General features: G+C 42.9%; 1 protein-coding gene across 3 annotated transcripts in view; it reads left to right on the top strand.

Moving 5' to 3' along the window:
* The window catches only part of LOC138296728 (cysteine-rich venom protein-like), a 225,900-nt gene that overhangs the window by 73,952 nt on the left and 135,443 nt on the right, over positions 1 to 16,505 (top strand). For all 3 annotated transcript variants that reach the window (XM_069236131.1, XM_069236132.1, XM_069236133.1), the window contains exon 3: positions 2,916 to 3,032. In XM_069236131.1, the coding sequence (XP_069092232.1) occupies positions 2,916 to 3,032 (117 nt within the window). The remainder of the gene's footprint in view (positions 1 to 2,915; positions 3,033 to 16,505) is intronic.

Below are 16,505 nucleotides of genomic sequence, written 5' to 3'. Positions count from 1 at the left end.
TTTACCCAAGGAGGATTCGATTCCTGGGGCCCAAGAGTTCCAGAGGACCCCTCCTATTCAATTTATATGTTGCCCCAAGGAGGTGGTGATCCCTGGGGCCCTCATACCTTGAAAACATAGCCCTTGGGAGGTGGTGGGGCCAGAGGGGTCTCCAGGGCCACTCTAATATTTAAATAGTATGTTGCTCCAGGGAGGGGGTGGTCCCCAGGATAGGCAGTATCTGCTAATTTGTCACAACCCTATATACACAAATTTGGATTTCCTTTAAGTTCTCTCAAACTATTGAACAGATTTACATCAAAAAAGACAATGGTGATCTGCAGACCGAAAGCTAACTTTTGGCCAAATTGTGAGCAATTCCATCCAGCAGTTCGGGCTGCAGGCATGTCTAAAGAGTCTATGGGAACTAGCATAGGAAACACAATTTTGTTTTACCGTCTCACTTGAAGGCTCACCCTGAAACTTTCCATGCACAACAAGTCCCTTGAGCACACTTTTTTTGGAACATTTTGTGAAGATTCGTCAAACAGCACCAAAGTTATAGCCAAGTCAAAAAACGCTTTTCCTGTGGAAACTAGGTACTAATTATAACTACCTACTGGTGACCACCAGAAAGTTTAATATATAAATATATTCCCACCTGCTACCCTTCCTCATACCAAAAAAAACCCAACCTCCCCTCTTCAGCTTGATCTGTAGTTATGGAGACAATAACAGGAACTGCATTGTTTGATAAAAGAAGTGTCCACCTTGGTGCTCCCACACATACATAATATTTGCTGCAGAATACAGAAAAACATTTTTCATAAAACACTCTATGCACAGTCTGCCAATTATTTGCTTAGGTAGGTAAAACAAAATGGTTATCAAACCTGTGAGAAAATCTATTGTTTCGCATGGTGACTCAGAAGACTGTTATTGCTGGGTTTTAACACTGGGGCACTGCTGTCAAGCCCCACAGTGCTTTGACCCCTTAAACATGGTAAAATCAGCTAATCCCCATTTGAAGTATTTAACTTTCAAGTAAGGCCATAGTATATGGTGCTGAAAAGTACACCTATGGCATGGGAAGTTTATTGTAAACTTTGGACTATGGAACATGCTGTGCCATCCACTAGGCTGCCAAAGAAAACATGACTTCAGGCATACCGCTGTAAACTGGGTTCTGCTGCTTTTAAATCTGCTGAAAACCTGTCAAAATAACCCTTTTGACAGGAAAGTACCATATTTATAAATAATAAACAAGTCACCGTCAGTTGACCTTGTCATCCATAAGGCAGGATGCCTAGTAATTAAAAGTGGCACACAGAAGAATTTATTGTTGGCACATACCTACTTTGACTAGACCCCAAAAGCAATTTTCATTGTAAAAGACTATAGCTACTCCTTTGAGAAAAAACTAAAGTACATAATAATTGCTATCCTCGCTTTGGGATAAACAAAAGTTGGGTGAGCTGCTATTTGTAATGTTTAATAAAAATCCAATTCATTGGGAGAAGTCAGATATTTTTTTAAAATATTTAGGAAAAGTAACATCTAAACAGTTACACTTTGTCTGCCTGAACCTCTAGTGGGCTAGTTAGCATCAGCTTATCAGCACTTCCCTTTAATGAGCTGTGAAGAATGCTCCCAAAGCAGAAAAATGGCTTAAGAATTTGGATCAGAGAAATGGGTATGAGGTATGTAACTCCTCTGACCTCAGGAAGGGTAGTTGGCGAGCGTTCATTAACTTAATTTTTTAAACGGGACCAGGGTGACACCTGCCCATTCACAGGTAAGTGTAAAGGAGAAACTGGAAAATAGAAGTCCTTATTTTCAGGGTCGTCTGTAGCCAGATTGGCAGCAACCCAGTACAAGGGGAATCTACTTGCAGAACATGTTTATTGTATTTGAGAAGGAGAGGAGTGGCCATTTCCGTAAGCACACCCATGCCTGGGATATACGATACCTCCAGACGCAGAATGGTGCAACCAAGATGGATTTTCCTCAGAATAGTGCTATGTGTGCTACTTTGCAATAAGGCAATCAGGATGTGCTGGAAAGTGGGAAGTGTTGCCCATGAGAACTTTATTTCTCATTGGTTAGATAGTGTTCATGAGCCAACCTCACCCACTGGTGACATTAGACAGAGCCATTCGGTAACGATAAAGTACAATACAATGCAATACAATACTGCATAATCCAACTATGATTTACAGTGTAAATGTATACAATGGAATTCAATGCAATGCAATATTATGGAATGCAACAGTGCTGTACAGTGCAACACTAGTCTGCAATCCAATATTATTTAATAAAACCATCCTATACAGTGCAATGCTATAAAACATGATGCAACAATGTAAAATGTTATACTATTCAATTCTACGCAGTGCTGTGCAGCAATACATAAACACTCAGTGCAATACAATGCATCTGTCCTTGGGTAATGCTTGTGTATTTGGAAGTACTTGTCATTTTATAATTTTTTCAACTGCTGTTCAAGATTTCATTGATGTAACCTCTCAGCATCTATACATCATTTTACAAACTCCACTTCTCAAGTACTGAGATAGTCATGCACTCACTCACACATTGCTAAAGCATTGTCACTCACTGATTTATATACCTAATTATTCATGCATCAGTCCAAATTGACGCATTCCCCCATTCACCCACTCAGATGCCCAGCCACACAATCGCACATAGAAACATATCAGTCATCGAAGAATCACTTTCACTTATGATGTGGCAAGTCCTGTTGGGTTTCGCACTGCTTGTTTTATGCATGAGTAGGTATTATGATAATGCTAGTAGTAATAACGGTGACTAGGTCTAATGAATTGATACTATGCATGTTATGTTTTTTAATGCCTTTATCTCTTATCATGCATTTGAATTTCATACTCTTATCGAATTATCAACATTGTTTGCAGCAAATAATACTGGAAATACGCGACACCAGTAATGAAGATGTTCAAGAAGAGATTGTTAACACACTCAATCAATTAAGGAGAAGTGTCAATCCTCAAGCACAAAACATGCTAAAATTGGTAAGACTTTTTTGACAAACTTTCTTTTTTTATGTTTTGTCAGGTATAAGGTATACTTTGATCATAATATCATGACATGAGACCATAATCACAGATAAGAATGTCAATGTCAGATACAGAGTCTTACAGGTAGGTCTTCCATATATATCCTAAAGGAATAAAAGGAGGATTATCTTCATAATTGTAGACATAAAATTATATCACAATTTGGGAATAGTAGCGCCCAGTGTAACTCCCCTCTCCCATATATCCCAAATCAAAGGAAACAACTAAACTGCGTGCATGTTTGGAGTTGCTAAGATGTCTCTTGAAGTGTGGTAAGTGGGATCCGGCAAGCCGGGAGGCCTCATCTGTCCGAGTATGGTGGAGGGTCGAAGTTGGCCCCAATGCTGATGGGTCAAATCTAAAAGAGATGAAGTGCCCTTGTGTGCATGGGGCAGGAGAAAAGTGGGAGCCCAATGGAAAGAAACCGCACCAAGGGTCTCCACACATAGTTGAATCCTTTTCGAGTGCCTATAAGAATGTCTGTCATCCTTTCCATAGTGACGCCTGGCCAAAGGCGGGCATGCAAGTGTGAAATAGAAAGGGCATTGGGTCTTTTCCAGGCTGCTGCTAAGGCCGTTTTGGCCACCCCTAGGGCCAACCATTGTATGGAGCAGTCTCTCAATGTCTGATATTTAAGGGATTTGTCCTGCAGACCTAAAAGAACAAATTCCGGGGTGAGTAGGACAGGGTAGCCCAGGATCACCCTTATCTATGCCAGAATTTTTGCCCTATAAGGCTGTATTGCAGGACAGTCTTACCACATGTGTCAAAAGTCTCTCAATAGTCCACATCCTCTCCAGCAGACATTAGACATGTCTGGGTAACTTTTTTCAATTTTGCCTGGTGTAGATACCAGTCATAAAGCACTTTGTACTAAACTTATCATAGACCTATAGAATGATTAAATCTGGGGATATCATTCCGGAGTTTGCACCATTGGTCTATAGTAATCAACATCCCCAAGGTGTGTTTCCAAAAAGTCATGTGGTGAGGGGTAGAAGTGCGGGCAGTGAAAGATAGAAGTGAGTAGAGAAAGGAAATGCACTCGGGTGCCCCCAGTCACCGTACACATTTCTCTAGAGGTAGCAGATTCCTAGTGGCTGCTAACCACATTTCTGGTTGCATTACCCAGGGCTTAAATTGTGAATAATGATATCTCTCCTTTGCAGGTAAATTAAAGTTTCATCAGCAGTTGTAAGAAGTGAGAACTTCCCACACATGAAAGAGGTCTGAGAAGGTTAGGCAGCCCCCTTCGTGCCATAAGTCAAAGGATACTGGTATTAAAGCCATTTGGAGGCCGTATAGTAATGTATAGGGGTGTAGGGAGAGGGAAATGTTTTAAAGCCATGTGAGTGGGTTGCTTCATTCCAGGCCGTTAGAATGGTTCTGGTTGGGGTGCCTAAATAGGTATTACATAGTCAACGGGTTTAGGTACCCACAGCACATCCCGGATTGTTCTCCCTATTACTGCTCTGTTCACATGGAGCCAGTGTTTGTTGGATTTTCTCATGGACCATTCCGATAGAACCCTTAGTTGCACTACCTTTAAAATTTCAGAGTTCTGTTTGCAGAGCTGCCAGTAATGTTCGGGGAGAGGTGAAAGTTAGGAGGACATTGTCCGCAAACATGGATATTTCATGTTCCACTGAGCCGAAGGTTAAGCCAATAATTGAGGATACTGCTTGTATTTGAGCTGCTATGGTCTCAATACTGATGGCAAATAAGAGTGGAGAAAGGGGACAACTCTGCCTCATATCATGCTTTAAATTGAGGTATTTGGAGGCCGTCCAATTTACTAATAACCTAGATCCAGGGTGAGCAAAGTTAACGTAGACTAAGGGAATAAAGCATTCCCCAGAAACATAGTGGAGTAGTGTGAGAAATAGAAAGGGTCAATCCACCCAGTCAAAAGCTTTCCAAGCATTCAATACTAGAAGCATGATTAGGATCTGTTTTTTGGCTGTTTTTTTGACCAGCTGTATCAGCCTTCTTACGTTATCATGAGTCTGTTGTTCTTTGATGAAGCTGGATTGATCTGGATGGATCAGATCTGACACAATGTCTTCCAATCTCTTAACTAATAATATAGTGTATACTTTGGCATCTAAATTAAACAAAACAATTGGTCGGTATGATGCACAGTAGCAGGGGTCTTTCCCAGGTTTTGGATGACAAATATTAGAGCCTCACCCATTAATGAAGTAATTGTGTGTGTCTCTGTTGCTTGATTAAAGAGGGCAATCAGATGCAGGACTAGGTCAGAGCAGAAGGTTTTGAAAAATTGAACGTTGAACCATTCAGGCTCCGGTGATTTATGAACCTTAAGGGAATCAATGGCCCTTTGGACTTTTTTGGTGCTGATGAGGCCTTTCAAGGAGCTAATTTTTGGTGGGTGTGTTCCAGGGCAAGTATCCTCCTTCTAGGCGTGTTAACCTTAGTATTCGTGGGGCCTGAAGTATATAATGAAAGTGGCATAATGCCCTAGCTATCCCTTTTCTTGTCTGGGCTACCTCCCCAGAGTCTCCCTGAATCTGTCCTATGTATTCCCTTTCCTGTTTGGCTCATAACTGTTCGCTAAATGTGTACCAACTTTTTTCCTTTGTGGTTTTTATGAGATACCACAAAGTGAATTCTGCCCTATTAGTGTAGTTAGCATTGAGTTTACCTCATGTAGCTGTAACCTTTCTCTGAAGGGCAAGCGTGGGTGATTCTTTATAGGCCTGCTCAGCCAGCTGAAGTTCAGTTTCCGATCCTGTCATTCATTAGTCTTCTGTTGGGTAAGAGTGGTCATCAGTGAAATACATGTCCCATGACAGGAAGAGGTTAGTACCCTAGGGGTCACTCGTCTGGAAGAAGTCTCTAATTGTCTTATGGATTTCGTCTTGGAAGAGAATATCCCGCGTGAGAGGGTTTGGAAAAAACATCTACCAAAGGTAGATTTCGGAGCATGCCATTCCAGTGTGACCTCAACCGGACCATGATCAGAGATTGCAAAGGGATGGATATTGTTGGTGATTATGGTATGCTATATAGATTGGTTGATGAGCACAATGTTCAAGTCTGGAGTATGTGCAATGGGAGGGTGAAAGGAAGGTATAATCTTGAGTGGTGGGATTTACTGTTCACCACACATCTAACAAGGCCAGTTGTCGAAGTGCATGTTTCATATTTGTGGTGAAGGTGCCTGTATATGACCCTTGGTATGAGTACTAACCAGGCCAAAGTTTTAGATGAGGTTAATTCACCCATCAGTACTATGTCCCCCTTTGCAAATCCACCAAACACTGAAAGGACAGGGAGGAGGAATTCCGCTTGGCGCGAATTTGGCGCATATATTGTGGCATTGTGCCATTGCATGCTTTAATAAAGCCCTTGACATTCTTTGAGCATTCTTTCCACTTTATGGGATTTGAAACTCATGATTTGGAATTTTAGGGATGAATGAAAAAGAAGAGCTGCTCCATTGTGTTTGGTAGCTGAGTGTTTGTAGATTAGTGGATACGCCTTGTGACACAATCTGTAGTTCTCACTGCATTTAAGGTGAGTTTCTTGTAACGCTATTATATATTATCATCCATCCTGGATTTACTTCCAAATTTTATAGTGTTTAGCCAGGAAATTAAATCCTTTAATATTCCATGATAGTGGTTAGAACCATGGGTATTGGAAATATGGGTAGTGAGCTATAGGCCTATCTCTTTGAAAGCTGAAGTAAACATAAGATCACCACTCCACACACTCTCTCACCACACCAGTCCCACCCCTCCCATTACCCCCAGCCAACCCATCCCATCCCCCCACTCTGCTGTTTCCGGACATGTAGGAACTTTAAAGTTAAGAAACAAATAAAACATGGGAGTCTAGTCTCCCCATAACAGTAAAAACGTATATCAAACCCAATGAGTGCAGGCGTTTAGGGTCGAAGTCCACTACTGTGCTTTGTAGATTCCTTTTGGATGGCCTACTTGTTTGGAGAATGGCAGCAGTTAGTCACCAAAGAATGTGCCAGTAACTTGTAGTCCTGTTCAATCTGAGTCAGATCCAGGAGTTCATAGCATCGCTAAGGTTTCAAGGAGGCCCTCAATAGTTCCATTCCAGAATTAGATGCTGGGCTGTTTTTCAGTTGTTTGATCCATTGATTCACTATTGTTGTGGTCATGCAATGGAAGTGTGTAGTTCAACTCGAAGAAAAGTAATTTGCCAGTTTGTTTCCCTTGTTATGAAGTCTGCCATGTCTCTTTGGCTTGTGTTCTTGTGAGTGCTGCAGTGGACCCACTTCTCTCATTATCTGGTGACCTGCAAGAGCCAGTCCCAGCAGAGATGCAGCATCTTCCAGATCTATAACATGGTGCAGTTTATTGTGGAATTCGAAGGCTATGCCAAAGGGGTAGGTCAAGCTATACTTGATATGGTCCCTGCGCAACCAGTAAGTTGCCGGTTTAAATTGCAAGCTTCGTGCCAAAGTGGTTGGGGCAATGTCTTGAAAGAGAGAGCATGTTGCTCCTTGTTACTTGACTGCATCTACATTTCTGGCTGTTTGAAGTATCAGTTCTTTAGTTTTAAGGGAATGCAACTTATCAAGAATGTCTCTGGGGCACTTCCCTTCTCCAGTTGTCAGCAGACCCACTCAGTGCACCCTCTCTATTCTCATTTTCACGTGTAAGGTCTGTTTTGAGGGTTTCAAGAGAGGAGGTGAGATCTGCCTTTCGTTCTTCGCTGAGCTCATTCTTAAAGTTGCAGAGGGAGGAGAGAAGGTCTTCCTTTATCAGAGCCATTGCTGCATTGGGGCTGTGGTTCTCTCCCAGGTCTCTTGACTCTGTTGTCATGAAGAAGCTGAATACCCTGTTAGACTGCGTCTTTTCTGGTGGCACAGATGCTACTGTGGTCACAAGTCAGAGTAGCCATTGAGTTGCTAGTGCCATCAGGTGCACAGGTAGGCCTGAGCTGGTGGAGCTATGGCAGATTCGCTATCTTCTCTGGAGGGGGAGGATGGGCAGCAGCCAGCACAAGTGGCTTTGTCAGTTTCTTGTTGGGAGCTATTGCATGGTGGTGCCTATGCCTTACCCCAGGCTCACTAAGGCTGTTCACCCTGAGTCCTGCAATGTGGTGCTACAGTGGGGAGGAAAACTCTGTAAGTGTCTCTGCTTCCTGGGTTTATTGATATGGGTTTTTATTTCGCAGGTCTCTCCAGTGTAATATTTGTGGCCTGTGAGTTGGCTGGGGGTCCTTGCTGGTGAAACGGTGGCATTAAAGTGTTTAGCGGCTCTGGGGGCAGTAAGGCTGTCGGGAAAAGTGACGTGACCACCTCAGTGGCAGTATGTTTTGTCGGTTGAGAAGCGTGAGTTATGGCACTCACCTAACAACTCCAGCACTATCTGATGAAGCCCCCAGGTCGGCAGATGCATTTACATGTAGCTCCCAGTCCAAGCTGGACACCATTGCTAAGTCAGCCAACAATGCAGTCAGTTGTCCCATGAGGTTGGCAGTCATCGTCCGATTCCCCTGACTGCTACAGGGATTCCTTGTTGGCTCCTGTGCCCTTGAACAGGTGATGAATATCAGCCTTTTCAATCGCAGATGTGGTTCACCCTCGATCATAGCCGTGTTGCTTTGCAGAATGAGGGGTCTCACAGGCAGCACTGGGAGTTATATCACTTTTGGTGAGTTATCATCATAGCGATTCCATTCCTGGGAGTTCCCTCAATTCATTCCGTTGTTTAGGTGGCAAATGCTTAAGTTTGCTTGGCAGTATTTTCCAAGTTTGCATCATGCACAGTGGAACCGCAGTGGATCACATCTACACGGGCATGGCGGTTGGCCATGCCCCGATAAGCATTTTTTTAGTAATAAACATTTTTACATTGTGGGCTATACAGAGGTAATAATTACATACTATGATATATAGATGATATATAGTTGGATATACATTTTTATATTTCTCTGCAGGGAAATATCATGTTCATTGCTTTAAAGTTATTCTGTTGAACTGTTGTCTTCATTCACAATCTGTTGATCGAGTAGGCTGGAGCACATCTGACTCTAGCCTCCCTCCTTTGTTGCATTGCATTACTTTTGGCTGACGTATAGCTGTATCTTGCCTCATGCTCAAGTATCACCTGGGAGCAAACATAAATGTAAGACAAAATTAATATGAGCTCATTAAGCTGTATGTTCACTGATTTCTTCTTAGTGTCCTGGGTCAAGAACAACTGCTTGCAATAAAATTATTTAGTGTATCATGGATTCAGAGGACAAATGGCAGAAGAGAGGGCTGCTTTCTGAGTTATTCCTTTGACCTCTGCAGATTCTGAGTTTTGTTCTACTGCTACCCTGGAGCTGTGGATACATGGACTGAGAGGGTCCAGAAACTCTGGTGCCGCAGCCTGCCAAGGGCTGTGCCTATGGGTTGATCCTTCACACATAATTAGAGGCTGTCAGGAAAAAGTGATGCCTTAAAGGAGCCACACTACTATCTGGGTGTAATACAAGTTACAAAGATAATGAATAGAAAAGTAAGAATGTTTAGGGTTTTAAGACCATGCTATAGTACTAGATTTCTCTACTTCTTTCAAACTTAGTGATTGAGGATAATTGCGAAAACAGATGTCCAAGGACATAGTATTAAGCCTCCATAAACTGATAATTATGAGGTGCACTGGTTAATCATTTAAGATTCTGGTTCAGTGCTCTCATACATAGAGGAATTATCCTTTTCTGCACGCTCACCCCAGAATGTTTGCATTTAGCTGGACACTATATAGAATTCTATTCATGTTACAGAATTCTATTCATGTTACAGCTGTGAAACAGTAGTAAAGTGCCTGTACTCACCCTTTAATAAACGGTCTAATTGACATATTCCTAATTGGTATACTTAAGTTACTTATAAGTCACTAGTATATGGTTCAAAAATGTATCCAGGGCCACTAAGTTCACTAGTAGACTGCAACATCAATTGTGCCATCCACTCCAGTGACAATGTAAAATTTGTCTTCAGGCCTGCCAGTGTGGCCTAGCTGTGCAGTTTTAAACTGCAAATATGACCTAACAAAATAACTCTCTTTGATAGGCCTCACCTGTCTTTTTGACAGGTCTAAATAATAATAAGTCACTCCTAAGAAGGCCATGCTTCCCATAAGGAAAAGTGCACTGTTTGTAAAAGTAGGACATTTAAAAATATAATGTTAAAATTGTCCTCACAGTGAAAAAACACAAAAGTTATTTTCACTGTAGTAAGTGGACGTTCCATAGGAAAGCACTGGAATGCAATATTAAATGTAATAATGTTAGTATTAGCTCCTTCAAGGAAACACCCACAAACTTCATTCTTGAACTTCTAAAAATATTTACTCTAAGCCCAATTTACTGGTGACGTTGTATTTGTAATATATATTTTGGAAAAGAAAGTTTTAGAAAGTTGCATTTTCCCTGCCTAAGTCTCCAGAGGTCCATTTGCCTTTATTCCCCCACTTCTGCTAGTGAGTAATTAGCATTTGAGGAAGCATGAAAACTGCCCCCAGATCAAAGAACAAAAGTCTTGGTCGTGAAGAGGTATTGATCCCTGAGAAGATGGCTAGTCGCCTGTGCCTAGGAACTTGATTAACTTCAACAATACCTCCCTTGTCACAAGCAAATGCAAGATAACACTTGGGTAGGGTACCTCCTTTGACCCCCAGCTACTTAGTATCTGTCAGGGAGACCAGATCCTCTGGGTCTGCGGACGTTCCCAACATGTCCACCACAAGACAGCTCCAAAACTCTGATAGAAATATCACAGAGCCTAAGAGAGTCCAAGTGGGGAAAAGGGGATTAGGAAGGGAACAGCTGTGAAGGAGACCTGTAGGAAGCAAAAGGGTAAACAACACAATATCAATATATAATCACATTGAGGTTCATAAAAACTCTCTGTTGAATCTAGGGTTCAATGATAATCAGAACATGAAATAACACTCTGTTGAGTCTAGAGTTCAATGATACTCGGAACATGAAATAACCCTCTGCTGAATCTAGAGTTCAATGGTACTCGGAACATGAAGTAACACTCTGTTGAATCTAGAGTTCAATGGTACTCGGAACATGAAGTAACACTCTGTTGAATCTAGAGTTCAATGGTACTCGGAACATGAAATAACACTTTGTTGAATCTAGAGTTCAATGATACTCGGAACATGAAGTAACACTTAGACTGAATAAACATGAATGGCATAGCACTAGACTCTAACTAGGCATCAAGAAATCTAGGCACCTGGAAAGGAATCATGAATGGTTAATACAACTTCTCAATGAAACTTTTCATGAAATGTTACACATTGTCTAGGATTATAAGATCCTTCTAGAATTATGTTTTCAGAACAAACATGGTCTTTTTACAAGAGGACAAAAAGTAATCTGAACATTTCCTGGAACACAATAGGAATTGTATTAAGGACTTAATATGCACATATTATGTAACATCTTGAATTTTATCACCTAGTTTTAAATGCAGGAAATGAATCTCGCACACTGCCGATTTCAACAAGGATATGTAAATGCCATGAAATGATCGCACACTCTGCAAGCGATCTAAAACATCAGTTTTAAATGCGGAAATGTATCGAGCGTCTTTGCCGATTCGAATACTACCATGAAAAAGTCAAGAAATGGTCGCGCACAATGATTGTCAAAGTTTTAATGCAAGGAATGAATCGCGTGTCTTGCAGATTCGAATGCCACCATGTAAAATGCCAAGAAATGGTCGCGCACAATGATTATCAAGGTTTTAAATGCAAGGAATGAATTGCGCGTCTTGCCGATCCGAATGTCACCATGTAAATGCCAAGAAATGGTAGCGCACAATGAGTATCAAGAGTTAAATGCAGGGAATGAATCGCGCATCTTGCCGATTCAAATGCCACCATGTAAATGCCAAGAAATGGTAGCGCACAATGAGTATCAAGAGTTAAATGTAAGGAATGAATCGTGCGTTTTGCCGATTCAAATGCCACCATGTAAATGCCAAGAAATGGTAGTGCACAATGAGTATCAAGAGTTAAATGCACAAAATGAATTGTGCGTCTTGCCGATTCAAATGCCACCCTGTAAATGCCAAGAAATGGTAGCGCACAATGAGTATCAAGAGTTAAATGCAAGGAGTGAATTGCGCGTCTTGCCGATTCGAATATCAACATGTAAGTGCCAGAAATCACGAGCACATTCATACGCACAAGGAAAAATCTTCCAACATGAAAACTAGGCCCAAAAACTCGAATGCCTTCGAAAACGGGATGGGGGCCCAGCCCGACCTCCGTCTTACCGCCCTGATCAAGGATCACCAATACAATGAAGGGCAAAGGCCTGGAAGGTCAAGGTAGGCCTCCGGAACGGGAGCTCAGGAAGTTGCTGCAGCTCTTCACCGGGACCTCTGAATAGTGAGCACGTGGAGCTGGGCTGGCTCCCTTATATAGAGTCTGGCCCAGCTCACAAACCACACCCAGTCATGCTGCAGAGATAGCTTCTAGAAGGCCCTGGAAAGGGACCACACCCTGACACACTCTGAAAGCCTACAGCAATACATTGCAAATTAACAGTATTTACAAGCACATTGAATATAAATCTTCAGGATTAAACTCTGCAATGCAAAAGGTTAAACAAAATCATATCAACATAATGCAGAATTACGTTATCTCCTTCCTTTTATTCTATTGATTTCATTTAATATCATCATCATCATCATCATCATCGTTATCTTTATTTCGGTAAGACACAAATACCATAAAAGCACATCACAAAAAAACACAATTTTACAAAAATAGACTGTGGATAAAAGTCCTAGAATATAAAACATTTTCCCTTTAAGATCATGCCATATAAAATCGGGAAAAAAAATGTAAACTTTTCCATAATAAATATCGTAAAGCAAATATATTCCTAGTTAAAAACGACAGGTAGAATAAAAGTACAAAGCATTCCCATTATGGGCTCCTATTAATGAGATTACTTTAACATTTTTGTTCTAGCACGCCAGCTTACATCTACATAGCTTGCTAAGGCAAATGCCACCATGCCCTCGTTATTAGACCTAAACATTTTAAGGGCAGTAAAACGATTCTGGAAGCCCATGATTCTACAAAGAGGTACAATCCATTTGATTCGTTGTTTATCATAAGCAGGACAATGGAATAGTATATGTGCACTACATTCAGGAAGGCAGCAGCCCATCGGACAGAGGGCTCGAGGGAATGTAATCAGATCCATATATGATTCAAACTCGTAGTGACATTTGACTGATGTAAACTTATCTGTCAAACTACCTAAAGGGACCTCTGCTAATTTTCCCAATCTTAGCCACCGCCAATATACATCCTTTACAACATGTGCAGCATTTTTGGGTAAATCATTAGGGACCATCCAGAAATGGGCCAACCCTCGGTTAGTCAGACTAGCCCTAACGTACTTGCACCAAGGGATTTTTTCCATGTAGTTTTCACTAATCAGAGCTTTCAGCCATGTCCTCTACGGGCTAAGTGTATCCAAGGACCATATTCTGATCCAGTATAATATTGGTTTCAGCGCTGCTATATGTGCAATAGAGTCTAAGTTCACGTCCATGCGGACAGACAACGTAGGGGAACTAGTGGGTATTCTGAGAATAGACTTTATAAAAGAGTTTTCAGCAATCTCCAAATCCTTTACGTTACCATGTCCCCAGAGCTCCGCTCCATAAAGAGCGTTCCCTCTGGCTTTTAGCTTGTATATTTCCATTGCTGGAGTAATTGCGAACCTAGGGGACCTATTTGAAAATCTCAGTACACCACCCAGGTTCTGCTTCAGTGACATGTGTGCCCTTGTTATCTGAGCCTGCCATCTATGCGTATCCTTCAGTCTAACCCCCAAGTACACAAATTCAGCAACTCTCTCCAGCTCTACCCCTTCCGTAAAGATGCTCTTTCTTACTTTGTGTTTGTTATGACCAAAGATCATATACTTTGTTTTCGTAGAATTAACTTCAAGACCGTGGTCTTTACAGAAGGACGTGAATTTTTGGAGTAAGTTTGTTAAACCGGAAGCAGTTTGGGATAACAATAATGTATCGTCCGCAAAGAGCAGGCATGGTGTCTTCACCCCCCCTAGTTTGGAGGCATCATTATCACAAGCAAATAGATAAGGAATAAAAGCGTTTATAAATATTAAGAAGAGGGTTGGGGCCAAAACACACCCTTGTCTCACTCCCTTTTTAATTGGGATCTCTCTTGATACTTCCCCATTTGCTCCCCATCTAACTTTAGCAAAGGTCTTATTATACAAGCTTTTCATTGTATTTAGTAGCGTACAGGTGAGTCCTACTCTATCTACTACCTCCCATAGCTTTTGGCGTGGGACCAAGTCAAATGCAGATCTAAGGTCCACGAAAGCTACGAATAGCTTCCCTCCTTCCAGGTCCACAGACTTCCATTTAATCGTGAGGAATCTGAATATCTGGTCGATTGTGCTAATTTTTTCCTTAAAACCAGCTTGGAAGTCGCTGAGAATTTGTGATTCTTGCATCCATACCTTGGTTCTCATCAGAATCTGATGGCAGAATATTTTTGGGAGGTTATCCAAAAGACTAATTGGCCTGTAATTTATTGGGTCAGATCTAGTTCCCTTTTTATAAATAGGTATAAGGATAGCACCCCTCCAGGTGCGAGGATAATTTCCGGTGGCCAAGACTGCATTTGATACTTTATTTATATATGGGACCCATATCTCTGGGTCAGATTTATATAAGTCAGCCGGAATGCCATCGAGACCAGGAGCCTTTCCCGCTTTTTGGGCCCTAATGGCCTTTCTCGTTTCAGATAGTGTAAATGGCATAGGGTTGTTCTCGGAGAGAGAACCCATTTTGTACACCTCAGGATCATGAACTTCCTCTTCATAGAGTTTTGTGAAGTGATCAACCCAAGTATCAGCGGGGATATGGCAGTCAAGTCTATGGTCCTGGTTTCGCCCATTGGAAGCTACCAGGGACCAAAAGCGTTTTGTGTGCTTTTCCCTGGCTGCTATCAGTAGATTCTGCCAGGCCTCCATTTCCCAGTTATTTTTGGCATGCTTTATTGTTAACGCATAATCTCGCCTAGCATTGGTTATCAGGGTTTTATCTCAAAATTTTATCGCTTTGGTCAGGCCGTTTTTAGCAACCCTGCATGTTTTGTCGAACCACCTGTGACAGAAGCGCACCGGGTGTTTGACTTCTTTACTAGTTTTTAGGAAAAGATCCCAAAGGGTAACAAATAAGGCCGTATGGAGACTCAGGATCTCATTTGGAGAATAGAAAGAGGGGGTTTCCACAAGCTGATGTGTTGATACTATATCATACATAGGGGGTCATTACGACCTCGGCGGTCTTTTCAATAGACCGCTGAGGGACTGCCGTACGGAAGACCACCAGTGCTGGCGGTCTTCCGCATGGGCCATTCTGACTGTTGGCAGCGCTCTGCCTGTTTCCGGACGAAGAGCCGCCAACAGCCATACTGGCGGCAGGCGGGGAAGTGGAGGTAGCTCCACCTCCACCGCCACGCCAACAGAACACCGCCCAGCGAATCACGACCTGTGATTTGCTGTGGCGGTGTTCTGTTGGCGTTTCGGTGTCAGCGGAGCTGCCCGTTCCGTCCCGGAGGATCACCAGGAACAGGTAAGGTGATCGTCCGCTAGGGAAGGGGGGTGGGGGGGTGTTGTGAGTTGTGTGCGTGCATGGGGGTGTGCGTGTGTGTATATTGAGGGGGCGTGTGAATGCGTGCATGAATGTGGGGGGGTGTGTGTATGTGCATGAATGCGTGCATGAATGCGGGGGGTGTGTGTATGTGCATGAATGCGTGCCTGTATGTGTGTGTATATGTTGGGGATCGGGGTGGGGGACGGGGGTCCTGCAACCTTTTGGGGGTGGCAGGGGTGGTGGGGGGGTAGGGGAGGGAGTCGGGGTGGGGGTTGGGGTGGGGGAGACCCCTATCAGTGCCAGGGAAGGGATTCCCTGGCACTGATAGTGCTTACCGCCATGGATCGCATGGCGGTCCCCAACCGCATGAAATCCATGGCGGTAAGCCGGGGTCAGGCGGGTTGGAATACCGCCGGCAGTATGTGACGACCGCCGGGCTGGAGACCCAGGTCTCCAGCCCGGCGGTCGTTCCCGCCGTGGCGGTCGGAACGGTGAAGCGGCGGCTGACCATGGCGGTAACCGCCATGGTCAGAATACATGAAAAAAGACCGCCATCCTGTTGGCGGTCTTACCGCTGCTTCACCGCCGACCGCCAGGGTCAGAATGACCCCCACAGTCTTCCGCAATTTGGTTGACTTTTGGAAGCACTCCCATTTCAGGGTGCGCTTGTTAGAGGAGAGTGCTTATGGGCAGGGAAACTCTCTTGTTACAATAGGTATCTTCGTTTTCTAGAATTAGGCCCTCGCAGGTGACTAGAA

The sequence above is a fragment of the Pleurodeles waltl genome, chromosome 5 (genome assembly GCF_031143425.1).
Source record: "Pleurodeles waltl isolate 20211129_DDA chromosome 5, aPleWal1.hap1.20221129, whole genome shotgun sequence".
In the NCBI taxonomy this organism is placed as follows: domain Eukaryota; kingdom Metazoa; phylum Chordata; class Amphibia; order Caudata; family Salamandridae; genus Pleurodeles; species Pleurodeles waltl.
This window is presented reverse-complemented; position numbering and strand designations above follow the sequence as displayed.